Source organism: Rhineura floridana, chromosome 17 (genome assembly GCF_030035675.1).
Source record: "Rhineura floridana isolate rRhiFlo1 chromosome 17, rRhiFlo1.hap2, whole genome shotgun sequence".
Taxonomy (NCBI): Eukaryota; Metazoa; Chordata; class Lepidosauria; order Squamata; family Rhineuridae; genus Rhineura; species Rhineura floridana.
The window spans coordinates 29,774,825-29,800,624 of NC_084496.1; the positions used below are offsets into that span (position 1 = coordinate 29,774,825).

The 25,800-nt window shown below is 45.2% G+C and overlaps 1 protein-coding gene across 1 annotated transcript; it reads right to left on the minus strand.

Moving 5' to 3' along the window:
• LOC133371683 (cytochrome P450 3A9-like) lies at window positions 1-24,047 on the minus strand. The gene is made up of 13 exons (XM_061599329.1): window positions 23,836-24,047; window positions 20,076-20,169; window positions 18,346-18,398; window positions 15,709-15,808; window positions 15,095-15,208; window positions 12,487-12,575; window positions 12,128-12,276; window positions 10,675-10,802; window positions 9,659-9,746; window positions 8,119-8,279; window positions 6,152-6,378; window positions 4,203-4,365; window positions 1-1,014 (listed from the first exon to the last, which is right to left on the minus strand). Exons 1-13 carry the CDS (start codon window positions 23,901-23,903, stop codon window positions 925-927), a joined length of 1,524 nt encoding a protein of 507 aa, XP_061455313.1. The 5' UTR covers window positions 23,904-24,047; the 3' UTR covers window positions 1-924.
• Window positions 24,048-25,800: the final 1,753 nt, after the last annotated feature.

The following is a 25,800-nucleotide window of genomic DNA, read 5'->3' on the forward strand; positions in this document are numbered from 1 at the left end:
TTTTCAATTTTATAAAATCACATTTTATTAACACAAAAATCAATTAAAGTACTTTAAAAATATTAGTTTACCTATATTAGGTTCTTGCTGTTCTTCAGTGATTATGTGCATAAACTCTCTCTCTCTCGGGCTCTTCCACCACAATTGCTGTTATGAGCCTCCCTTTGTTCTTATGCCACCATGAAGTTAGTTGATGAGAGTATTCATCTAGGGATGCCTGTACCTGAATTCAGTCCAAACTCATATGTAAGTAACTTTAGTCATGAAATAAGAATAGGAGCAGCAGTAGGGGACCAGGACCTTGCACCTTTCTGCCACAAATGTCCTTTGCCCCGTCTGTGCCCCCCCTACCCCCACCCCTATCCCACCCCCCTCTGTGTGTGTGTGTGTGTACTCACATATGTGTATTACCAATGACATGAAATATAGTTGTGCTGAATGTGCATCAATTCCAGTTTTGGAGGAAAGTACTAGCACTTTTGATGAGGGGGCTAAAATAATTGTTAAATAAAATTGTCTCCAAGGCTACTTTTGTACATGTTTCCTGCCATTTCCCATCTCTCTCCCCCCCCCCAATAATCTGCTTCCTCAGCATCATTTTTTTCTTCTTATTTGGGACTTCTTTCTTCAGAAAGTAAACCCAGCCAATCAGGGACCCATGTAACAAATTAGATTTCACTGCATCCTGGTGTCACTGAAGCAAACAAAGCAAATTTAGAGTGAGAGCATTTGCTTCCTGGATCAGCCATATTGGTGATCATAGCCATACTTCCTGAACCGGTAAACACACGGGAAGAGCTAGAAGTCTTTATACAAATAAAGCCCAAACAATTTCATATTCTACAAATGGTTCACAGTGGCAATATGCTAAACACAAATCTCTCGGCATAGCTGAAGCAATGGAACTCCACTGGAAAACCTCCATTACTGTGTAGAGCTAGTTCTGGAGATTACTTTCAAGATGATGGGATCTCTGGGTCGTATCAGTCCTGTTGAAGTCAGCACCAGTGGGATCTGAAATACAAACAGAAGGAAGGAACTCTATTGAGAAGTCAGTAAAATAAATGCAGATTGATTTTGAAAAAGGAGAGGCAAACAGAGATCTTAAGGATGATGATGAGGCAGGTGGTCAGATCAGAAATATCACAGACTCTTTGAACTTCTTCCATTGGATGTTTATGACCCATGACAAGTGTGCTACAGTCTTGAATGTAGAATGCATGCCCAGAAGACTTGCAGCCATAGCATCCCAATCTTAACAGTCCCAGCACACATGAAATAACCACTGTGAATTTCAGACACATGGGGGGAGCACATGAGCATTAACAGGCATGTTTGTGTGACCATGAAGTACACGGAACAGCACATCATGTCCATCAGAGGTGGGCAACCTGGAATCCTCAGCCTAATTAAATGCAGCCCTCGGCTTTTTTTAAAAAAAAAGCCTTCTCTGCAAATGGTCAGTGTTGACCTCTGTCAAAAGTGATTCTGTTCTTGCCCTAGCAGCTTGCTAGACAGGAAGGCGGAGGGCAGAGAGAGAGATGAGGTGGCAGAAAAAGAGATAAAACAGTTTTTTAAAAAAAAATCTGCCACTGGCTTTAGCCCCACCCACATGTGGCATGTGGCCCCCAGCGGATTCTTACAGAGGGAACACAGCCCTCGGTTGAAAAAAAGGGTGCTGATTCCTGATGCACATCACCAGTAGTGTAGTGGCAAATTCAGAAGTGCAGGGTCCCTTCATGTTAGTCATAACCATGCCCCCTCCCCTCCCCTCTTTTTTTTTTTTTTGCTGTGGGGTTGAGAATGAGATCCTTGTTAATGCCTTATCCCACAACAACAGATGTCCCCTAGGAGCCAAACAGCATCAAAGGGGAGGCTTGTGTTGGCTACTGAGAAGAGTCTTCTCAGTGGCTGACTTGCCTCCTTTCTCTCTGATGGGCTCTAATCAGCAGGAAAAGACAAGGAAGCATGTTAGACTCTTCTCAGTGGCTAACACACTCCCCTTTCATGCTGATGGCTCATAGGATGCTGGAGACATAGGGACCCTGCTCCCCAAAAAGTAATGGGTCTAAGGCCACCTGAGACCCTGGACGACTACACCCTTGCACATCACTGACAGCATTCTAAAGCATTTGTTCCTTTACCTTTCAAAGGGCTAAGAAAGGCTTCATTTCCCTCTGCTTCAGCTGCCCATTACTGCTGCAGCCCATCCCACTCAAGAGGTGGGCCATAGTCTGCAGTGAGATTCCAGCTGATGTTCTGGGGCAGAGAAGTTGTGCTAGCCAAACATCTCCCAAAGGAATGGGAATACCCCGTAGTCCTTCCCTTTGGCCTGACAGCAAATCCTGCCCTAAAAGGGTAAAGTAATCTGAAATGTTACAGTTCTGGCCTAACTATAAAGCAGGCTTTGGCTGTGCTGATGGGAGCTGTAGTCCAACACTTCTGAAGGGCACCAGGCTTGCAAAGGTTGCTTTAAACTTCCCAAAAAGTAATAGTAAGTGACCAGTTAAGATGCTGGATAGATGATCTCAGAGGACTGGCCTTATTGACAAATATTAGGCCACTTGATTAAGGACATTTTAGTCAGTCCATCTGTTGATCTATCAACTGAATATTTTTATGATTAAGAAGCAAGAAGCATAATTTGTTTTTAGACATATGCCACAGGAGGCATCATCTTACAAAGAGGCATTTCTCCCCCTGTCAGAAAGGAGGAAAACACTCATTTTAAGATGTGCTGGCCACCTGCAGTTTTTATAAGTACTTGTATTAATAATAATATTGCGTTAAAAATTTGCCTGATCGATCACAGGGACATATTTTTCCTTGATGGGGAATTTTTAAATTGATGGATCTAATAAATCTATCAAGTGGCAGCGCCACTTATTATTAACAGAGTGCTGTCACTATGCATAGTGCTTTCCAGCGTCACATAAGCAAAAACTGAAATAAAAATTAGGTCCCTGCTCTGAGGAGCTTGCAATCTAAAATGTCAACACTGGAGAAGATTATGCCCCCCACCCAGCCATAGTAGAGGGCAACAGGTTATGTGTTAACAACCGGAATCAATGGATATTGATGTGAATTCCCATTGATATCATCAGGCACATCCAGGCAGCTTCATTTGAGGCCTGAATGAGCCACTCAACGTGGACAGCAAGATGCATCCAGAGATTAGGGATGGAAGGACCTGTCAGTTTCAGGTCCCTCAGCTTCTCATTTTTCCAGTCTTAAATTCATTTCTCTGCACTTCTGTAGCAACTTGCAAATTTTTATTTTAAAAATCCTCATGAAAATTCTTCAGCAATTTAGTGCAAATTACTCCTAAAAAATACATTCTTGTATGCAGCTTTTATTAATCTACACATATTTTGCAAGCAATCTACCCTAATATATGCATTTTTGTAAGCATTGCTTGGTTGGAGAACTGCATCACAAAATCTGGATAAGTGTAAACTTTGAAGAATGGCTGTGTGTCGGTTTTCACATTGTTTTGGAAAGGATGAATTTGATCGATTTGGCTTGAAATGCAAACTGAATTGAATTTCTCACTCATCCCTAGCAGAGACGCATATGAATCAGCTCTGCATATGCAAGGCTACTTCTGCATGTGACTCCCCCTTGTTGGAGCAAGAGGAAGAAAGGGAGAGGCGGTGATAACAAGAGATGGACGGAAGTCAATGCCATTTTGGTTGCACACTATTGCTTTGTTTCAGTTGCTAAGGGGTTAAGCAGAAACAGCAGCTGTATCTTCCCAAATACTCAATGTCACCTGTGTTGCAGAGGAGGCATTACCTGTCAAGCATTTACTCTCCAGCAGCTTTCTCTACATGACACTTTCATTAAACCCCGTCTCTGCTAAAGTGGAAAAGCTTCCTCTAATTCAGACTGGCTGTTTTCCTTGTAAATATGATCAGCAGATCAGTCCCAGGGCTGACCCAAGACCTTTTGCTGCCTGAGGCAACATGCCCCCCCCCCGCAGCCCCAATTCTACAAACAGAAGCAGACCAGATAGGCAGCCGAATCTGACTTCAGCACCTGCAAAGGGACAGCGCCCTCCTCTGCACAGAGGGCAGGCGGCTAGCTGAGGGGTTGGAGGGCACGGCCTGTGGCCACACAGCAACAGCACGGTTCTCCAACACTTCACTGCCCCTTCCCAGTTTCCTGAGGCACTCTGTCCAATGCCTGGGCCAGTTCCTCACCTGTGTTTCCTTGCAGGGCTTCAAGGTGAAATGCTGCATCATGCTAGCAACAGCAGCCTTTATAGTAAGAAGAGCAAACCTCATCCCAATGCAGTTCCTGGGACCAGTTCCAAAAGGCAGGTAAATATAGGGGTTTATACTCTCTTTGTTCTCTTTGCTGAATCTGTTGACAGACAGGAAAGAGGGGGATTTGCAACAATCTGAACTAACTGGTTTCGCCTAATATATACAGATTTTTGTAAGCTATGTTCCTTAATTAATGTTTGTATGTTATTTACATTAATACATGCTTTTTTGTGCTCACTTTTGTCAAATATATGCATTTTTGTGCCTTTTTGGTTGCAAAACTACATTGTAAAATTCAGAGAAGTGTGAATAAGTTCACATATTTTTCAGGAAGTGCAAATTAGGTAGGTTAGTATTAAAATGCAAACCGATCCAGATTTCTCCCCCACCTTCGGCCTGCAAGCCACAGTTCTGCGGCTCAGCTCACGGAGCACCTCCTCATACAGAGACCCACCCAAAGGCTCCCAGTTCAAGCCTGGGCAGTTCCTGGCAGAAGACAATTATGATTATCACTGGTTACCCAAGACTCTTGCATTTCCCTTGGCTCTTTTCACCAGCTGGTGAAAAACAGTCCAGACTCCTCAGTGGACAAGGGGTGGAAGAAAGAGTGTTTGAATTGTTAGGTTGCCTTTTCAGTGACAGAAGCTGATTCATTGTCTTCTGGCTATATTGGGAAGGAAAAATCTTCAGGCACTGTGCTTTGCTGACAGTTGTACCCCTGTTTTGACACAAGAAAACCAACCTTGAAAGGTCGGGTGGGGGAGTGAATGACAGAGAGAGAGAGATCTATGGCAGAAGTAGCCCATTTTTTAAGCCAGGGGTTGACACATGTTTTAGCATGCAGATGCTTGGAGACTGATTCCTTCATGCACTCCAGGAAACTAGACTGTTGTTATAGCCAGGAGGGATGGGGCTGTTGCCTTCTAGGAACTGAAGGCTAGAAATCCATGCTTTAGGAAGAGATTGTTGGAATAACACAGGGATGTCATCCTTTAAGTATTGGACTGTAACTCCCATCATCCCTGTCTGTCGAAGATGCTGGCTGGGGCTGATAGGAGTTCAAGTCCAACAACATCTGGAGGGCCGCAGGTTTCCCATCCCTGGCGTCAGAGAAATGGCTTATCCAGTATGAGGTTAACCCGGTACTCTCCACAACCACAAACCAGAACCCTTTAAAAAATGGCTGGATGTGGACTGGCACAACCTCCTACTATGAGGAGCCGTATCGAGAAGAGACTGAAAGAACTGGGTATGTTTGACCTTGAGAAGAGAAGACTGAGCAGAGCTATGACAGCACTCTTGAAAGGTTGTCACACAGTGAAGGGCCAGGATCTCTTCTCGATCATCCCAGAGTGCAGGATGTGGAATAATGAGTGCAGGACGTGGAATAATCAGCCAGATTTCAGCTGAACATCAGGAAAAAAATTCCCAACTGTTAGAGCAGTACGACGATGGAACCAATGACGTAGGGAGGTGGTGGGCTCTCTAACACTGGAGGCCTTCAAGAGGCAGCTGGACAGGCACCTGTTGGGAATGCTTTAACCTGGATTCCTGCATTGAGCAGGGGGTTGGATTCGATGGCCTTATAGCCCCCTTCCAACTCTACTATTCTACTATTCTATGATTCTATGATTAATAATGACATGACTTCTTCAAAGAAGACCAGGACAGTGTACACTCTGGTTCTCTCTTCCCCTCCACCTTTATCCTTACAACGACCCTGTGAGGTAGGTCAGGGTTAAAGACAGTGATTGGCTCAAGGTCACCTAGTGACTTTCATAGCTGAGCCGAGTGTTTTTTTTTACCTGTGTCTTCTTAGCCTGACACCCACCCACCCTGATGACTAGAAGCAAATCGAAAGACGTAGCTGTCCCATCCTGTACCTTTCAGGCCTAAATTCTTTGGGTTCTGGCCAATATGTTGGATCATAGTGTAATACTCCCGGTGGAATCATGACTGTCATGCCTTTTGGAATGGTGATTCCACTGATCTCCACATCTTTCTTGCAGGTCCTTTCGATTCGCCCACCAACTGGGTACATCCGGAGGATTTCACTGGTGGCCATGTCAAGATATTCCATCTGCATGACGACATCGTAGGTGATTGGAGCCTTTGGGAGAGAGTTATTTTAAAAGTTTGTCACTGTCTACTAGGGATGGAAAGATCTGCCCATTTCGCTTCTCTCAGCTTCTCATTTCTCCAATCTTAAATTCAGTTCTCCACATTTCTGCAGCAATTTGTGGGTTTATTTTTTTTAGCCCTCATGAAAATTCTCTGGCATTTTAGTGAGAATTTCTCCTTTAAAAAAACACAGTTCTGTAGGCTGTTGTAATTAATGTACACATTTCCACAAGCCATTTCTCATCATTATTTTCACACCTATATTTGCTTTTATGCACACTTTCCCCAAATATATGCAGTTTTGTAAACACTGGTCGGTGAACTGCATCCCAAAATTCAAATAAATGTGAATTTTGAAGGACGGCTGTGTTTGGGTTCTCATATTATTTCAGAAAGGGTGAATTTGATAGATCGGCTTGAAATGTGAACTGAACCGAAATTCTCCCCCACCCCTCCTGTCTACACAAGGGGAGGAGGTGTGGCTAGCTCAAAGTTTTTCTAAATTGTAAAAGAGCTACCCATCTCAAACCATACATATATATTCCATCACACACACACTTTTCCAGTGTAGGAAGGAAGGAAAGTTGATCTGGATCAAGAGGACCATGGCATGAAGGGCTTTAACCCTTTATCTTCCACTGTGGTCTGCATCCAAAATTTACACAGGGTAAAAACCCCTCCCATTCACTCTAATGCAAGCTTTTCCCTCTATGCAGATTGCTGGTGGGGGGCGGCTCTGATCCGAATGCAGACCGTAGCAGGAAGGATTATAGACCCTCCCTTATCCACCCACACTAAGATCCCTGTATGGATCAGGCCTCCTATGCTAGCAATTTCTGTAAAACAAACCCTGCACTTAAATACATAGAGAGGTTGCTAACAGAACACTGAGTCTGGCCATCTGGTTCTCTGGGCTGTTGACTTGCATCCCCATGGCACCAATGTGCTCTACAAGGGACATGTGACATAAAGGCCCAACATTTTCTTTATTAATTATTAAAGGTATTTCAATCCTACTTTTCCATGGAAAGAAATCTTCAAGGTGGCTGAATGTATGAGTACCAGGACATCCTTCTTCTTCTTTTTTTACCCCCCAAAAAGCTCTATCTATCTTTCTATCTATACAAAATCTTAACAAAGGTAAAATAGAAGTCAGACATAATTCAAATAAAATACATCAACAGTGTGGGCAGATAGATCCATCTATTTCTGCTCTATGCCAGTTTCACATGAATGAATGAATGAATGAATGAATGAATGTGTTCACAAATTTCACATGCCTTCCTTCATCAGTCTGTTCCATCCCATTTCCACATTAATCTCTGGATTGCTTTTAATCTGCATGAAAATCCATATTTTAAATGAATATCTTGACACTCATCACAAAATAAGTATTTAAAAGCATACTTCATCACATTGTACGCATTTCGGTACATGATTATTTATTTACTTTTGAGCCAAAAATTGTATCACAAGATTTGGAGAAGTATGAAATCTGAAGGATACTAATTATGTTCTGATCTTCACAATAGTCCAGGAGGTGCTGACCAGGTCAGTTTGCACCAGAATCCACAGAGAACCCTCAAGCATCCCCTTGCGCAGAGGTGCTTTACTATACAGTGCCAGTTCGCATCTGCTTTTTAAAAAGGCCACGGGTGGGTGAACGTGCTGCTTAACAGCTGCGGTTAAAGGCTTTGTACCACTGTATGGAGCTAGTGCAAACAAGTACCTTATTAGGCAGGACAGCATCAACCTCGTCCTGCAGTTTTTGCTGAACATCCGGATGGATAGCTAACTCATAAGCTATGTAGCCGAGGATATTGCTGGTGGCTTCATAGCCTGCAAATATGAATATAACTGCTTGTGCCATTATCTCTTCCTCGGTTAAAGCTGTAAAGAGGAAGGAAAGTGAAGGTGAGGGTGCTCAATCCTAAATGCGAGTGGTTGTGTACATGCACAAGGCAAAGGCATGAGATGGTCTTCTTGTATGTCTAACAGGCAAGGCTAGAGGGTGGGACTTCAGCTTGAATTCCCGGGACTGTTCATTATAGAAAACAAGAAAGGAAATATGGATTCCCGCCAAGGTTGCTATATCTACTTTTCCAGGTTGGCTTGTAGATTGATCTCCCCACCCCCACTGATAATAATAGAGAGAAGAAGCCCACACGGCTCGTGCCTTCAGCTCCTGAGCAGACCACGAACATCCTGAAGGAATGGTTGTGGCAAACTCTCCCTCATCTTCCTAAGGGCTACTTAAAGAGCTGTCTGCCCTGAGGGAAGACAGGAGAATGTGCTGCTTTGTGGCGAGATCTGGAAAAAGGAATCAGTAAAGCATTCTGCTTCCTGACCTGTCATGGGGGGGAAACACCCAAATGACCAATGCTAGCTCTAACCCTTGTTTCATCACGGGCAACCTGCTGCCCTCCAGATGTTGCCAGGAGTCATAGCCAGTATGGTCAATGGGCAGGGATAACTGGAGATTTAGCCCACCCTGGCATGGCGGGCACAGGCTCCACACCCCTGTCCTACAGAAACACTCCCTGCCTCCTTGGAAGAACATCTTGGCAAGGGGGAGACCAACCTGGCCTATCCATTGGCCATCAGGAGTAGCAGCTCCAGAGCTTGCCTTCCTCTTCCCTCCCCATTCCTCTTTCCTTTTGTATTGTGCCTATTAGAAGTGACCCTGTGTGCTGGGACTGCCTTGTCTTTTAACACCCTTTCAATGCTTAGAAAATTTAGGCACTTTATCAGGGATCATTATTAATATTAATTAGGATGAATGGGCAAGCTGCATAGTTCCTGAGACTCAACTCCATTTCTTCTTCACAGGATGGCTACAGCTGTAAGACGACTTCCATTTAATTGGCACCCACACTGCTTCACAAATGTGTAAAATTTCAGTTTGTGTGCCTGGATCATATGTGTGAGGGTGAGATCTCAGAGAATAATAGAACAGGAGAGTAGGAAGGGGCCTGTAAGGCCATCGAGTCCAGCCCCCTGCTCCATGCAGGAATCTACCTTAAAGCATATTTGGCATAAGGTATGTCCGTGAGCCCTGATTGGGTCTCCTAATTCACTGTATCATCTGCACCGACTGGCCGTGACTCTCCAGGGTTTCAGACAGGCGCCTCTCCCAGTCCTACGGGGACCTTCTGCATGCACAGCAGATGCTCTGCCACATGCAGCCTTGCCAATGAAATCTGGTTCTGGTGCAAGAGCTCCGGCTCAAAATTAGGCCTTGGGAAGCAGGGACTATCTCAAACGATTACCTTTGTAGGTGTGCTTCACGCCATCGCTCTCATATTGTGTATCTGACTTTTGGGAGTCGATCATCAGTTGCAAGAAATCCACTCTGTCCTGGGAAGAAAAATAACCAGTCAGGGAACACAGCACTTCCAGCCACTCTAGCAAAGAGGAAGCCCAAATCAATACTGAACCAGGCTGTTAAGTCCCATTATGCATGCCTACTCAGAAGCACATCCTGCTGATTTCAATGGGGCTTACCCCCAGCAGCTAAGTGAGGATGTATGCCCTGGCAGTGGGCATTCAGGTTTCCGAGGTACCAGAGAGATGAAGAAGGCAGACTTAGCAGGACAAAGTTTATTGGGTAACATTCAGCACTCAGGTGCACCCAACGTGGAGCAGACTGCACGTCTTGCACAGAGCGTGACCAGTTCTGAACAACCCACTGGGCACAAGAAGCACTTTTATAGGATACATGTTTACAAGCACAATGATGGCAACTAATTAGACAAAGAATTAAGTTACCACTTTGCCATCCAGTGATGAGGCTCTTCCCCAAGATCATACAACATAACAATAGCTGATAAGCTGCATGCCCCTAATTGCCTGGCAGGGAGTTAACTGCTCCAAGGCCTACACTATCTGTTTAACAAGGCACCTTCCCAGCATCACACAGACTCTCTTGGCAGAGCATCACACCGAATGCTTGTTAGGAACCCCAGATTAGACTCCAGGTGGCTCTGACCTCATTGACTGTTCCTTGACCCATCTTCCTCATGCTTAAATGCTGAATGCTAAACTAGAGAAAACTAAGGCTGGGGGGGGGGAATACAAGCCCCCCCTTGCCTACAGGCAGCTATTCTGCTGATATAGCTGCTGAGCTTGCCCATGGGCCAATACAGAGCATAAGGATGCAGTCTCATTGCCATGGGGCCCCAGAACCATTCTTAAATTGAACAGGGTCAAAAATAATTTTTCATCTGGGTCAAATCATCAAAGGGGGGGGGGTTTACAGGCCTTTTTTCTTTTATTTCCTTCTTACCTTTCCTGTCCCTTGTTCCCGATCCTTCTTTATTTTTGTGATCGCCCTTGAAAAGAAGTCTACAGACTCACTGGGGAATATGTGCACATTCATCTTGTTCAGAAGAGGACTTATGAATGGAAAGATATCTAGGGGGAGAGCAAAGAAGCCTCAGCAGGGCAGTGTCACAACAGCAAGCCAAGTGCCCATCTCCAATTGAGGGGGGCGGAGGGCCCTGATTGGTGCTGGGGCGTGAATTGTGTAGCCATTCACCCTTGAGAAGAGGGAAGGGGGATGACACAACTTGGCTCTTCCCCACATCATCAGTGATGTCGTGGGGGGGTATGCACCTCACATATGGAGTGCTATCTTCAGCCTGGCTACACATTTGAACCAAACCAGAGGCTATGCAACCAAACCCCCAGGATGTCATTTAAGAAAGCATATGCACATCGATGAATTTAATACATTTTCCAAATGCATAGCATTTATTGCAATAAAATCACAGAACTGGAAGGTGTCTTGAAGACCATCTAGTCCAACCCCATGCTTGAGACATAAAATCCAGAGCTGGAGCATTCCCTGCTTGAGCGCCTCCAGCAAGCAAGAGCCCTCCCCCCACCCACTCCCAACAGGTAGCTGTTTCCATTACTGACCTGCTGTTGCGGTCAAGATGTTTCTCCAAATGTTCAGCTGGAATCTGCCTTCCTATAACTTAAACTTCCAGTCCTGGCCTCTGGGGGCAGCAGAGAACAAGTCCTTGCCCTCACTCTTCCCTTCAGGATCCCTACTATTAGTGGATCCCTGTTATTAGTGGGATCAAGAAAGTGCTTGAAGGAGGCTGGAGTGGCCAGCTAGCAATGGGGAGAGATGCGAGGCTACAGATTATGTTTCACCTGGCTGGAAAGCTGATGAGATGGAGACTACAGGGGTCTGGTGAGCTGCAGCCTATGCCAGAAGAAGGAACTTTCCTGAGTTCCTGAAGGGGCATCCACCGCCACGTCCTTCTCCTCCTCCTGCTGCTCCAGGCAAGGCCCAGGTCCCCGAGCCCGAGCTCCCGCAGCTGCCCCCCCCCCGACATAAACCAGCAGCAGCAGCTGAGCGAACCCGAGGACATGGAGAGGAAGACAACGTTGAAACAGCAAACAGCTTTGCTGTAACAAATGCCTGTCGCCCTTCTGCCTCTCGAGAGCTGCCGCCCCCGCTAACACCACCTCCTGTTTCTTGGCGGTGCCGATAATGATCATGTTATTCGTTATTTAATTTAATTTTTGTAAATTGTATTGCTTTTATTGTATTTTCATTGTATTTCTATATTGTACTTTTATACCTGTTTATTTTTCTTTATAAGCTGCCTTGAGGGCCTTTGTCCGAAAGGCGGGGTATAAATAAAGAGTAAAAAACACACACACAAAAAACACTCAATGGTTGCAAACGGAGCAGCCTAGATTTCAAAGCAGGAGAACCAACTTACATAATAAAATGAAGAGTGGGGAGAACAGGTCAAACTTCACTAGTTTCTTTGCCTCCTTCACAAAAGGGTCTTTGGGGTTGTTCATGGAGTCTGTGTTCACCCCAAAGGAGGTGCTGGTCACCACGTCCATGCTGTAGGCTCCAAATATACTAAACAAGAACAGAAATCAGGAAGAAGAAGGAGAAAAAGGAGGAGGAGGTGGTGGTGAAGGAGGAGAAGGAGAAGAAGAAAGAGAAGAAAAACAAGGAGAAAGAGGAGGGGAAAAAAACAGGAATAAGTGGACTGATTTGGCTATACAGAGTGCAAATGAAGAGGGGCTTTGCAGGGTAGTGGCATTGGTGTACCAGGACATTACTCACTCTTTGATGTCCACAAGCTCTTCTCTTTTGGCTTTCTTCTGGAGTTGTGTCACTAGGCTTTCCACATGGTGCTTGATGATGGGAAACATCTGAGGCGGTGACGGGGTGGGGAGGGAGAGAAGAGGGCACGACACAACACAAAGCAGGGAATCACTTGTATTCTGCTTCACCCTCCACTCATTGTGGCTTGCAAAGCTACCCAAATGTATAACACACCCAAAAAACAAAATACGCTGTCTATAAAGAAAACCAAACTGGAACTCCCCTCTTGACTGTAGGCATGTTGCTTGCTACCGCTCTCCCTTCCATCAAATTCATCTTCAGAGCTATGTATATATATGTGTATTGTATTTTATGTATTTTAATTGTACTTTATCTATTTTAATTTACAGTAATGTTTTGTGTTTTTATTGTGTATAATTTTATTATGTATGCATGCAATTTTATTGTAAGCCTCCCTGCGTGCCTTATTGTAGGATAGAAGGACGGGATAGAAATATTTTAAATAAATAAATAAAGTATCCATGCAAAACAACAGAGTCTGGCTGCTCTTTCAGGCTATCCACGCAGGGGAGAGCCTTTTCAATGGTGGCTCCCAGACTTTGGCATTCCCTGCCCCAAGAAGCCCGCTTTGCTCCCTCCCTGATGGTTTTCCGGAAACTTGTAAAAACTATTTTGATCCAGACAGCTTTTGGTTGGGACTTAAAGTTTTTTATATTTTGTTTTTATCTTTTAAGTTCTTTTATTCTCACTCCCTCATATGTGTATGCACATATATACATGTATGTATGTTTGTATGTGGGCGTATGGGTATGCATAATGCATTTTATGGATTTTAATTGTATTTTAGGCATTTTAATTTACTGTAATGTTGGTGTTTTTGTTGTGTATTTTATTATGTACGTGTGCAATTTTATTGTAGCTGCCCTGAGTGCCCTATTGTAGGGTAGAAGGGTGGGATAGAGATATTCTAAATAAATAAATGAATATCCAGATTCTCATGGTGGCTCTCCAGATGCCTCAGTGAAGCCCACAAGCAGGACCTGAGCGCAACAGTACTCTCTCCGAGTATGATTCCCAGCGACTGGTATTCAGAGGCAGCTGAGGCAGAACAGAGCCTTATCCTCCACACTGTTTTCAGTGTATCTCCTTAATCCTCATTTCCAGCTCTAACGAAGTTTTAAACCTATGTAACTACAGTTCCTTGCCCTCTTCCCTCCCTGACCCCTATTAGTATTTCCTCTTTCTTCTGTGTTTTCTCAACTGTAAGCTCCATGGGGCAGAGACCATTCTGGCTTTGCCTATGTTACTGTGTAATGTCCATGTACTCAATACTGTGCCAATAATATCACCATCATTATCATCATAGCAATGCTTTCATTATTTAAAACAAACAGTAAATGATTTGACAGAATAAGCATAATACAATATTTTGCCCTAAAGCTCATTTTATTTATTTATTTATTTATTTATTAGATTTATATACCGCCCCATAGCCGAAGCTCTCTGGGCGGTTCACAACATAAACATCCAATATACAATTAAAATATATATTAAACAACTTAAAGATAAAGTAATTATACCAGAAACCTAAACATAATTAAACACATAAGCAGCTACAAAAACTCAACACTAAAATATTAAATATTTAAAAAGTATTAAATTGGTTAAATATTAAGATGTTAAGATGTTAAATATTAAAATATTAAATATTAAAATATTGACATTTTAAAGAAATGCACTTTGGTCTTCCTATTGAAGACTGAAAGAAGGGTGCACAGGCTGACCTGCTCAGGAGCTCATTCCAGAGCCTCAATGTTACCACAGAAAAGCAGGAACTATTTTGCCCATGGTTATCCTCAAGTTTTATTTCTTTATTTGTGCAATTTAAAGGCCATCCTATAACCAAAGATCTTTCACAGGGATTAAAGCAAAATTCCGAGAAAATAAAATGAATACAGCGCGATGATAAATCACAAAAAAAGTTTAAAAAACAGGAAGAGAAACTTTGCAGTAGCAAACCAATTTAAAACTTAAGGCAGGGGAATAAAATCCAGATGATATAACCATAATATAATTTTAAAAGTCTGGGAAATGAACAGGTCTTTGCCTGCCACTGAAAATACATTAAAGTAGGCACCAGGCAAGCCTGCCTGGAGAGGGCATTCAATAGCTGAGGTGGTACCATGTGAAAAGGCCCTTCCTCCCATAGCCACCTGCTGCAGCTCACAAGGTGGGTGTGCCTAGAGAGGGGGTTTGGATGACCATCCCATGGTTCAAGGTAGGTACATGTGGAGTTGATCTTTCTGGTCCTGAGATCCCAGGGCATGATGGGTTTTAAAGGTTTTAAATACTTTGAATTAGGTCCCTCTGATGAAAGAGAGAAGTTTCCAGCACTGAGATTCTCAAGGGAAATACATTGTGCGATGGAATAGCATCCAGATAATTTACTACATCTCAAAGGGGAGAGGCGAGGATATTGGATAGAACTCTTGCTCCTCAGGAGGCTCAGTGGCCAAGTCCTTCCAGGTCAGGGGCTTGGAAATATTCATTCGGAGGGAGGGATGGGGCCAATGGGTTTTATTGCAAGCCATCTCCTGGTTCTTACCTCCTTGAGCTTCCCACTAGTGAAAGTGGGTGAGAGGACAGTGCGGATCCTCTTCCAAATCTCATCTTTAGCTACCGAAACAGCAGTTTCCAACTTACCTGTTGGACCAAAGCTCTGCCAGGTGATTTGAGAGAGAGAGAGAGAGAGAGAGAGAGAATGAATTTGATAATGGCATAGTCACAATACGGAAAAAGGTTTCTCCAGAACAGAGGAGTGGACTCCAACTCGAGCCTCAGCAGGCAGCCAATATTTGGGGATGATGGGAATCCTAACAGATCTGGGGGCTCCCCACAGATTCCCCATCACTATGTAGAACAAAGCAACACTGCCCATTGTAGGGGAAGCCTGTTGATGATATTTCCGTTACAGGGAAATGTTTCTGTCATTACTAATTTTTCTTTTTCTTTTCAGGAATCTTGGAGAAGATTATGAGAAAGCTCTGCTGAAGAGTTTGAAAACCACTGTTTTAATTTCATTGCTACTTGCATGGGTCAACTTAGACAGCTGAGTGCCTATCGGTGTGGAAGCAAAACAGAGCCACCCCAAAATTAGCTTGTGGGTTTCTAGAATGATCTTATAACCCTTTCGGAACATGACTGAAAATGGGGACTTACCCGCCGATTGGTGAAGACAGAGTAGCACTCTTTCACCAGTACAACCTTAATTATGGCTGGATCAGTAATAGCCAGGACGGGCGACCGGCCATCATAAAACCTAGGACAAACATTTGCTGCGTAAGTTATGCCACTGGTGGCAAAATGGGGGGGGGATCCTTCTTGCATCTTTATTACCGTTTACAGTAGCCTTGGCCAACCTGGTGCCCCCAAGGGCTACAACTCCAATCAGCCCCAGCAAACTGGCTAGGGCTGATGGAAACTTATAGTCCAAAATATCTGGAGGGCACAAGGTTGGCAAAGGCTGATTTACTGTGCCCTCAACCTATTGAAAATGGATTAGATGGTTGTACTATTATATATCATTACATTTGTTATTATTACATTTATATCTCACTTTGCCTCCAAGGAGCTCAAGGTAGCAAACAAGCATGGTTCTTCCCTCCCATTCTTATCCTCACAACAACCCTGTGAGGTAGGTTATGCTGAGAGACAGTGACTGGCCCTCAAGGTCACACAGCGAGCTTCATGGCCCAGCAGGGATTTGTACAGTGATATGTAATAGCAAGCAATGGATTCTCGCAACCTGCCCAGGGCTGCTGTTGGTTGTTTCTATCAGGGATGGAAAAACCTCTCCATTTCCGTTCTCTCAATGTCTCATTTTTCCAATCTTAAATTCCGCTCTTTACATTTCTGCAGCAATTTGCAATTAAAAAAAAAATCCACATGAAAATTCTCTAGCATTTTAGTGCAAATTTCCCCTAATAAAAATTCTTGTAGAGAGTTTTGACTAATGTACACATTTTTTGTGAGCCGTTTCTCATCATGTAATACATTTCGGCATGTTATATATTCATTTTTATGCACATGTTCCCCTAGTATATGCATTTTTGCAAACATCGGTTGGCAAACTGCATCACAAACTCCGAATGCAGATTTCAAAGGCTGGCTGTGTTTCGCTTCTCATATTCTTTCAGAAAGTGCGGTTTTGATAAACTCAGCTTGAAATGCAAACTGGATCAAAATTGTCGCCCATCCCCCATTTCTACACCGGATTCTTACTTAAAGCTTTATGAACTACATTGCAGGTTAATGAATCGTTTGATTGCTCAGCCCTCTACCCTTTTTGGTTAGTTTAAGGTGCGGATGTCTTGATTCATCCAATCACAGTCTCAGAACGAGTGGCTTTGTAATGAAGTCAACAAGTACTTTGCAGTTAGGAACATCCATGCCCAGGCAAAGCAACCTATATAAATGTGTGCTTTTCTAACAACAGCAGTGTTTAACAGATTAATCTATCCCATTAACCCTCAGTTTGGAGGCCTGACCAAGCCTCTAAGCCATTTTTTCTGGCCTCCAAAGAAAAAAAATGAAAATAGGTGCAGCACTGGAAGCCCAGTGCCCTGGTGGGGAATGGATGCAAATAACCCCCTACCTGATCACCAGGAAGGCCAAACAAGAGATGGATTGATTCCATAAAGGAAGCCACAGACCTGAATTTACAAGATCTGAACAGGGTGCTTCATACCAGATGCTCTTGGAGGTCACTGATTCATAGGGTCACCATAAGTCGTAATCGCCTTGGAAGGCACATAACAACAACTGATCACCAGAGCAATCATCTGATTAGCATGGGGAGGGCAATAATCCCCCTCTGCTGATCTGCATGGAACAACTGAGGAGGGGGAGTTATATGCCTGTACTTGCCTGCCTGCGTACATGTGCAGATGAGACTACACTTGAGAGGGCGTACACGTCAATCAGTTAAAAAAAAAACCCTTTGGACTAGAAAGGTTGGTAGCAGTTATACAAAATGCAACTGCTTATAAAAGCCATGATCTTAAAGACACCTGTTTCTTTACATAGGAGCAAACCTCTTTTCCAAGATGATCCCTGCAACAACTCAGACTGGGTGTTTTCTAAAATGAAAGGAAGGAGGCTTCCTGCTTCAAAAGTATTGTCTTATCCATATGGAAATACATGCAGATTTAATCAATATATTCAGCAACTGAAACTCTACATGGTTTAATCAATTAACGCACTGGGTCCCAAGTACTTTTGCATATCATGTACCTGTACTAAATTTGAAATATAACATTAAAGTGTAAAACCTCTTCCTTACAGCTTGGAAAAGGTTTTTCAGCCACCAAGAAAAGGCTGTTTTGGACTGGCTTTGGTCATCCTTCATTTAAGATATACAAATAACACAGTTCATTCACCACATGGTGACAACCACATCACAACACCAGCACCTTTGTGTATTTAAAGAGAACTGCAGCCATCAGAGCAAATATCTGGTCCTATTGCATTGTTTTCATCTGGCTTTTAAGTGATTGAATTTAAACAAATTTTCAATTTCCTCAAATGTGAGTATTTCAGCACCTATTGAGAGTTTATTCAAGGAAGTATGAAAACTTACTACACTCTTTAGAAGGGAGAGCCTTCTTTAACCCTTCCTTTTTTACTTCCTAGCACACCAGAACCAAAACAGCCTCCAATGATAATTAAACACAACTTCTTTAATCTGCAGCCACACCATCTACAATTTTCCCTTCCCAAATTTGAGTTGATAAATCTAAAAACCAAGTTGACAGAAGTTTACAACTCAAGAAAAAAAAACAAGGAAAACATACTCACCCCCACATTTTCCCATATTTTTTAAAACACTCTGTGTCAAACTCCGTTATTCCCTGTAATAGATGGTTTAAAATTCAGCCTGGTATGCGCAAAATGCTAAGCCATCATTTGTTTACCCAAAGTGTGCTTTGTGTGAATGTCCAAACCAGAGCTTGGAAAAGTTACTTTTTTGAACTACAACTCCCATCAGCCCCAGCCAGCAGGCCACTGGATTGGGCTGATGGGAGTTGTAGTTCAAAAAAAGTAAGTTTTCCAAGCTCTGGACCAAACCCTAACCCAGCAGACTAACTATGGTTTGTTTAGCCACCCAAGCCCAGAAGGCCCTGGGCAAGAACAGTTGGAAAATAAACCAGGCTTTGGAGAAAAAAGCCAATGCTTCTTTGCTCATCTGTGAGGTAACTCATGGTTTACTAAACAAACCATGGCTTAATATTATGTGTGGACACAGCCTGGAATGGCTGGAATGGCACAACATTCAGCAAATAATACATATCTGTAAGTAGTCGCTCACCCGGCAGGTGGGCTGGGCTAGTAAGATTTTTAGTGAGCTAGTATGACCTTCTTTGCAAGGCTGAAATAAAATAATCTACAGCAGCTTTGCTATTGGCCACTTGCTTACTCAGCTAAGACAGATAACAGTTTTTTCAAGTAATTCCAGAGCAAAGGTCCATGCCACCCTGCAACACCCAGACAGCTGGGTTGGTAATTTTTTTTTTCATTGTGAGATCAATTTTTCGTAATTGTTCTGTAGGCGTGGACCACAGAGTAGGACTACTCAGAGAGCCCTAGATTGCAGGAGGAGGCACTACCTGGTTTTGACTCCCTGTTTATGTATTTGTGACTTCTTGTATTTTCTGGGCCATCCAACAATGGCCCATTGTTTCCTGCTACACAAATGAGTTTGCTTGAACCCCAAACTTGTGTGCTCCCCCTCATATGCCAGAGGAAGAGAGAGGATCCCCCTTCTGAACTAACCACAGATCCCCCTGAGGTCTGAACTTGGGGGAGGCGCTGTGGTTTGTTTTAGCCAAAGGTAGTCCTCAGGCCTACATTCAGCCCTCCAGGCCTCTGGATCTTGCTCTTGAGTCTTTCCTCAGGCTACGTCCCCCCCTCCACTGGCCTGCTTTCACCCGGCTGCAATGTGTCCTTCAACTGTCAATCATGCATCTTCCTTGTCTGGTGTGTAGAATCCACTGACTTTTGCATGGCGGGAATGTAGCCTACTCTACAAAGGTAAGATTCGTTTGTGTAGCATCCTGCATTGAGCAAGGGGCTGGACCCAATGGCCTTACAGGCCCCTTCCAACTGTACTATTCTATGATTCTAAGAGTTGTGTCTACTGCTCTACCCAGCATTGCCTCTAACCCCTGCCCGCCCTCTGGCATATATGACGCCAGGACAATTGCGCACAAGGGAATACCACCCTTAGTCTAGTAGAGGTTCCCAGTCCCTGGTTTAAATTACAGGTTGAGAACAAGCCAAGATCTGTAACCCACCACTTGATCCAGGCTTGTTCTTACTAACCACAATTAAAACAAACCACAGTTGCCTGAGTTTGGACCTCATGGGGAACTGTGGTCTGTTTAACATTACAAGCGGAGACTTCTGGTCTCCTCCTATGGCTAACAAAAGGGGAATGGGGAGCCCATCAGCCTGTGCTTTGGGTAGCCCTACAAGGTAACCCTATACCTGAATGCCCCAAATGAAAATGTCTTGTTTTGTCAGCTTACATTGCGATAGGCTATGGCAGTGCCCAAGAAAGGGATGGGTGTTGGTCCTGGGACGCCCAGCTTCTTGAAGATGCCATAGGGCCAGATCCCATATCTGTAAAACAATGAGGGGGATTAATTATATTTTTGTAAACGCATCAGGAAGCAAAGGATTTGAGACATCAAAGTCTGATGCAACCGTTAGCCCAGTCCAACCTTTAGCCCAGTTAATTCAGATGTAAGGCCGCATTGTGCCTCATCGTGGGCCACTTCACACATGCATATTCTTCACTCAGTACCTGCAACATCAAGCAGCAACATGTGTGTGTGTAAAAGAGCCATCACAGATCAAGCAGCACAAGTACAATTTAAATTTCCCAGTGTTTCCTGGTTTGTACCTTCAGCCATGAGCCATCAAGCACTGGGTTATTAAGTGGTGTGCCTGCATGTACGAACTGGCCCCAGGGGATACTTGTAGATGAGCCTTCACCAACCTTGTGTCGTCTAAATGTTTCGAACTGCAGCTCGCATCAGCCTCAGGTAGGACATGGCTGGCTAGGGCTGGCAGGAACTGTGGTCCAGGCTGATCTAGACAGAGCTTATACACCCTACAGCAGGGTTAGCCAATGGGATGCCCTCTGGATGTTGTGGGACTACAGCTCCCAACTTGCCTGGCCATTGGCCATGCTGGCAGGGGCTGATGGGAGTTGGAGTCCACAACATATGGAGTGCAAAACTTTGGCAAACCCTGCCTCAAAGGATAGGATAGGATGGGAAGGAAATGGATTACAGCTGTTTCAGATGTTTCTGAAGGAGAAAACAAGGAAAAGGGCCAGCTTTTAAGGGTACCCCAGTGCCATCTGGGGGAGGATAGAGAAGTGGAGTTGGAGGCCAAGGCAATTGACTGTAGCAGAAGCTTTTGAGCAGGAGCCAACCTGCAGTTTTGAGGGGCTGATCTTGCCCATCCAATAATTTTTTTCCTACCCCCAAGGTCCAACTGTCAGTGGCAACAAAAAGAAGGGTGGAAATCAAGTAGACTCAACGCACTGGAGTGGGCATTGCCTGATGAGGATGCAAACTGCAAACTCCCCACTGATTTTTTCATGAGCAGAAAGGGGGCAATAATCCCCCTGCTCAGCTGATCTGTGCCTTGATGTCTGTGCTTGTGTTCTCTCTGTGTGGGGGTGCATGTGGGAGTGTGGGGTGGCCACACCCACTGCTGGCATGCGGCCCCCCAGAAGGTTGACCAAGAGTGAATGTGGCCCTCAGGTCAAAACATCTTATCTACCCCTGCTTTTGAGGAATGTGGAAGAAGACTTTGGTTTTAGCCTGAGCTGTTTGACAGTTTAGCTCCTTTCTACAGCTGAGAGTGGAAAGAGGAGCACAATATGTCCTCCATTTTGGAAGCAGGCCATTGTCCCGCCGAGGTGAGAGGCAAAACCAGATTCCTGGTTGCTACTGATTAAAGAAAAGAAGAAGTTATGTTCTGTTTAAGCGAATTAGCTTAGCTGTTACAAACAGCTGCACTCCATCCCATTACTAAACAGAACACAATGTTTGGAGGAAATCTCTTCAAAACCTTTCCCAGAGGCGGTCAAGTTGTTAATGTTAACTCAGGGATTAAGCATTGACTCGGGGAGAGGGGGGAACCTGTGTGACACCTCCCTCCCACACCCCTCCTGACTTCTGCAATAACTACTTTGTAAGACTGTTTAATAAGTGCCACCGCTGATACAGCCTGGGTGCCTGCCACTTCTGCAAGAAATCTTCAGAGAGAGATAACCGTAAGGTAAAAGCAATCATCTCGTAAAGGAAAAGGTGCCCCCGTGGAAATGGGTCCTTAAAGGCTTGAGCAATATAAAATGAAAAAGAGTGAGAGCGATGTGTCTCTCTCTAGGCCCAGCGCTCATTGCCGGCTCAAGGCGAAGAGACAGAAAAAGAGGTGGGGGGCAGAGAGACGGAAAGAAAAATGCTGCCTGCACAGATTTATTGCTGAGAAATCAAGCAGAGCTGCACCTTATGGCCTGAGCCAGGCTTTCATCGAGGAAACTCTTCATTTTGGGTCTTGTTTCCCTCTCCCCCCGCTCCCCCCCTCCATCTCCTTGCGTGATTCTAAGTTGGTGCTAAAACTGCTTCTTTTTGAGGGAATCTCTGGATTTTGCTCCCAGGATTGCAAATTTCTGGCCAACCACCTGCCACTTTTTCTTTCTCAGGTGAACAGCCACCTGCCACTTTTTTCTTTTTTATGGGGAAGTTCATTTGGTTGCTCTTGTGCACTCAGGGAGTGGGGCCCACCCCTCACCCCGAGGTTGGTCTCTTAAACTGACCCCCTTCCGATGATGACAGGGGAAGGAGGGAAGCATCCATCTGCTTCCGGTCTGGGCCACTTTTGTGTGTGTTTTTTCATAAAAGGCCAGACAAAGACGTTTAGCGAAGGACAAAATGGGGCCCGCTCCACGCCAGGCCTGTAGCCAGGAGGGGGGCTAGGGGCTACCCCCCTAAAATCCTTCAGCTCCCTAATTCTTTTTATGCAAAATAAATAATTAAAATTTTTGAACCCCCCCAACTTTTAGGCTGGTTATGAAGTTGCACCATCCCATCCCACATATGAATTTTACTTTCTCATTGCTGAAAGGGCACTGTCCTCCGCTGCCCCTGAGGGCAGCAGACACACTTAGGGGGCACAGGGAAGGTCTCCAAGCCTTCACAGCTGCTCCCCACCTCACCCCTACAATCAGTTGCTCGAGGCAGGTGCCACACTCTGCCTAAGAGTAAGGCTGGCCCTGCCCTCGCCTGCTCCATCCAGTCTCATGGGCTTCTCAGAGGCATCCCATTGGCCACCATGAGAAACAGGCCCCTGGACTGCATCAGTGCATTGTTTTAGACTCTTTTTAATCATGCATTTTATATTGTTGTGACCCACCATAGGACCTACTGGTGAAGGACAGACAATAAATGTAGTGGTAATAATGACAGTAGTAGTAATCGTAGTAGCCATGTCTGATCCACCCCGTCAGGGCTCTCCTTATCCCTAGAGTCAATAATGGGATGCCTCCCGACATCAGGTACCCCCATCAAATGGAGACCAAGCTGTGAGATAACAGGAGGCCCGCAGTGGGACCCCAGAGCTGACATTAGAGGTCGGCTTGGTTGGACATCTTCAGAGACCCCCCATCCCAGCAGGGGGCCCGCTGTCCAGAGCCCCCTGGACCTGCCTCTCCTTTTTTGCCATAGCAACCTGCTTGCTTTTTTTTACCACCCTCTCACTCTGGCTCAGACAACAGTGGTGGCCAAAGGGAGGATCCATAGATGCTACTGCCTGATAGCTCACTGGGGTTCCACCCACACCATCCTTTTAAAGCACCCTCATGCCATTTTCGCAGTCATGGAGAATCCAGGGAACTGTACTTTGTTAAGGGTGCTGAACTCACAGAGCTGCAGTTCCCAGCACCCTTCACTAAAGACAGTTCCCAGAATTCTCCGCTACTGTGAAAGGGGCTTTAAGGGTGCTTTAAATGTACGGGTGAGGGTGTGGCCCTGTTTTCTGCCTGGTAGCAATGAGGAGGAGGAGAGCAAACAGCCGCTGGTGATAATGGCAGTGAGGAGAGGTGGTACCCTTACCAAGGAATTGGGGCACCTGGAGGGTGCCTTGCCCGACAGCCCTGCAAGACCTGGAGCTGACCCTGTGCAACGGGGAGAGCACAGTAGATGCAGGCTGAAACTCCCCGTTTCGCACAGATGCGTGCAAACGAGATTGACCGATATAGCAAATCTTACTCACAGCATCAGGAGGCCTACAAATAGGAGGAGAAGAGTCCAAGTCTCAGTGGAGAATGCAAGGATGTCCATCTTCACCAGCTCTGCACCTCCGGCTTCTCTTGCGTCTGCCTTTGAGAAGGCCGGCACCTTGGGCAGGGGCAAGGAGAGAAAGTGCCACAGGGTATTGTTGATGTTCTAGTCTGCCGAATCCCAGGGACCTCAGTGACTAAACCAGGCCTGGATTAGAGTTTTGTATCCTCTGAGAGGGGTGGAGCAAAGAAAACTAAGGTGACCTGCAAAAGGCTGGGTCAGCCAAATTTAATCTCCAGAGTTGAAAAGGTCTGAGAAAATCAATCCAGCAGTTCTTTTTTTAAAAAATTGTGTTAAGAGAGCAAGCCGTTCTAACATTACAGATGTCTATTATTATGCTAATTTCACTACTCCATTATGTGCTCCTGTCCTCTCAAAGATGATCACAAAGACGCCCTGTGACAGAGACCCTCTTCACCACTCCTTCCCTAACTCAGACCAGGAATCATGGAGACCCTCCTCAAAAAAGTCCCATCAATGCCCATCGGCTGGTTTGGGGGTGTCCTGTCCAGCAGCAGCCACTCAAGCCGATGACCGCAGCGCTCAGTGGGGCCAAATCTTGATGGTAACTGTCTCCCGGGACAACAAGGCAGTTTTCCTGGCAGGCCACTGCTTTGATTGGGGGGGGGGAGTCGTGTCAATCAAAGTGCCTCTCCCTACTGCCCCCCATCTCAGCCCCCTCCACTTAACCACCGGCTGCTGCTTCCTGCATCCCACCCTATGTCTTGCAGTGGCTCCCCCAGCCAGCTTTCAGGAAGGCCCGTTCCCAACTCTGACTGGAGATGCCAGGGACCGAACCCCAACCCTGCTTGTCTCTGCCACATTTGTGATCCTTGCCTCTTCTTCCTCATCCCCCACTGTGTGCTACACTGCCCAGCCACCTTCTGAAGTGCTGTTTACTTCAGTAGGCCATGGCTGGCAACAGGACATTGGACTCAATCAGGAATGGGAACGGGGTTGGACTCCAACTCCCATCAGCCCCAGACAGCATGGTGAGGTTCAGCAACATCTGTGCTGTGCTCTGAGGTGGAGTAACTCCCTCCTGCTTCCCTCCCTCCCCTGCTGTGGCAGTCAACCACCCACCCTGGTTAGGGAGCCAGGACCCTCCCTTCTCCCCAGCAGACTCCATGCAGCAAGGGTAGTACTCGTAAAAGAGGAGGGTTTTGCTTTTGCTCTGGCAGTGAGGGGGAAAGATCTGGTGCGTCTTAATGAAAAGAGCCCAGAGGCCACGGCTGCCATTCACATGCCAGCAGAGGGGAAGGGAGTTCACCCTGTGTGCCGCTCTGCCTCGTGGCACTTCTGCTGAGAAGAACCCAGGCAGCAGCAGGTCACAACACAGATTGTTTGCTTTGCAACAGAGCCAGAAGGGTGACAAGCCGATGAACTGATAAGCATCCCACAAACTTATTCTATCTAGTCATTGGCTAGCAATCTCTTGTTTTATTGATTGGAGTTATATTCCACACCTGAATGCTTATTATTCAGAAATGTGACAGAAATTTCCTCTATCTGATGACCTTGCTGGGGTTTTTTGGGGTGTGTTTTGATTTTTGTGGGAGGGAGTTGGGTACCCCGTAGTGTACTTGCAATCTGCCAATTTGGCTAGATTGATCTGTCTCAGAGTGCCTTTGCTAGAATATTGAATACAAGGCCAAGTCCAGAGACTGAAGCTGCTCACACACTTACCTATTTGTAGCATGGAAACATAGGTTTTCTCAGTGCATAACTGCTCACACTCGTCCTCAACTGCTTTCATGTGTATGGGGAAAAAAATCCTTTGCAATCTTGGTATACGCAGTGGAGACTGGTGGCTTCAGTGCCAGTGGGGCAATAAATCTGCTCTGAGTTTTAGTCTAGTCTTCCAAGGAGGTGTCCAAGGTGCTGACACCTAATCCCA

Coding starts and splice junctions, on each gene's coding strand:
- LOC133371683 (XM_061599329.1), bottom strand. CDS start 23,903: ATGGACATCCTTGCATTCTCCACTGAGACTTGGACTCTTCTCCTCCTA. Junction 9,747..10,674: donor GGGAACAAGGGACAGGAAAG/GTAAGAAGGAAA, acceptor TTTTCTTCCCAG/GACAGAGTGGATTTCTTGCA. Junction 4,366..6,151: donor AAAGAATTTAGGCCTGAAAG/GTACAGGATGGG, acceptor GTCTGTCAACAG/ATTCAGCAAAGAGAACAAAG.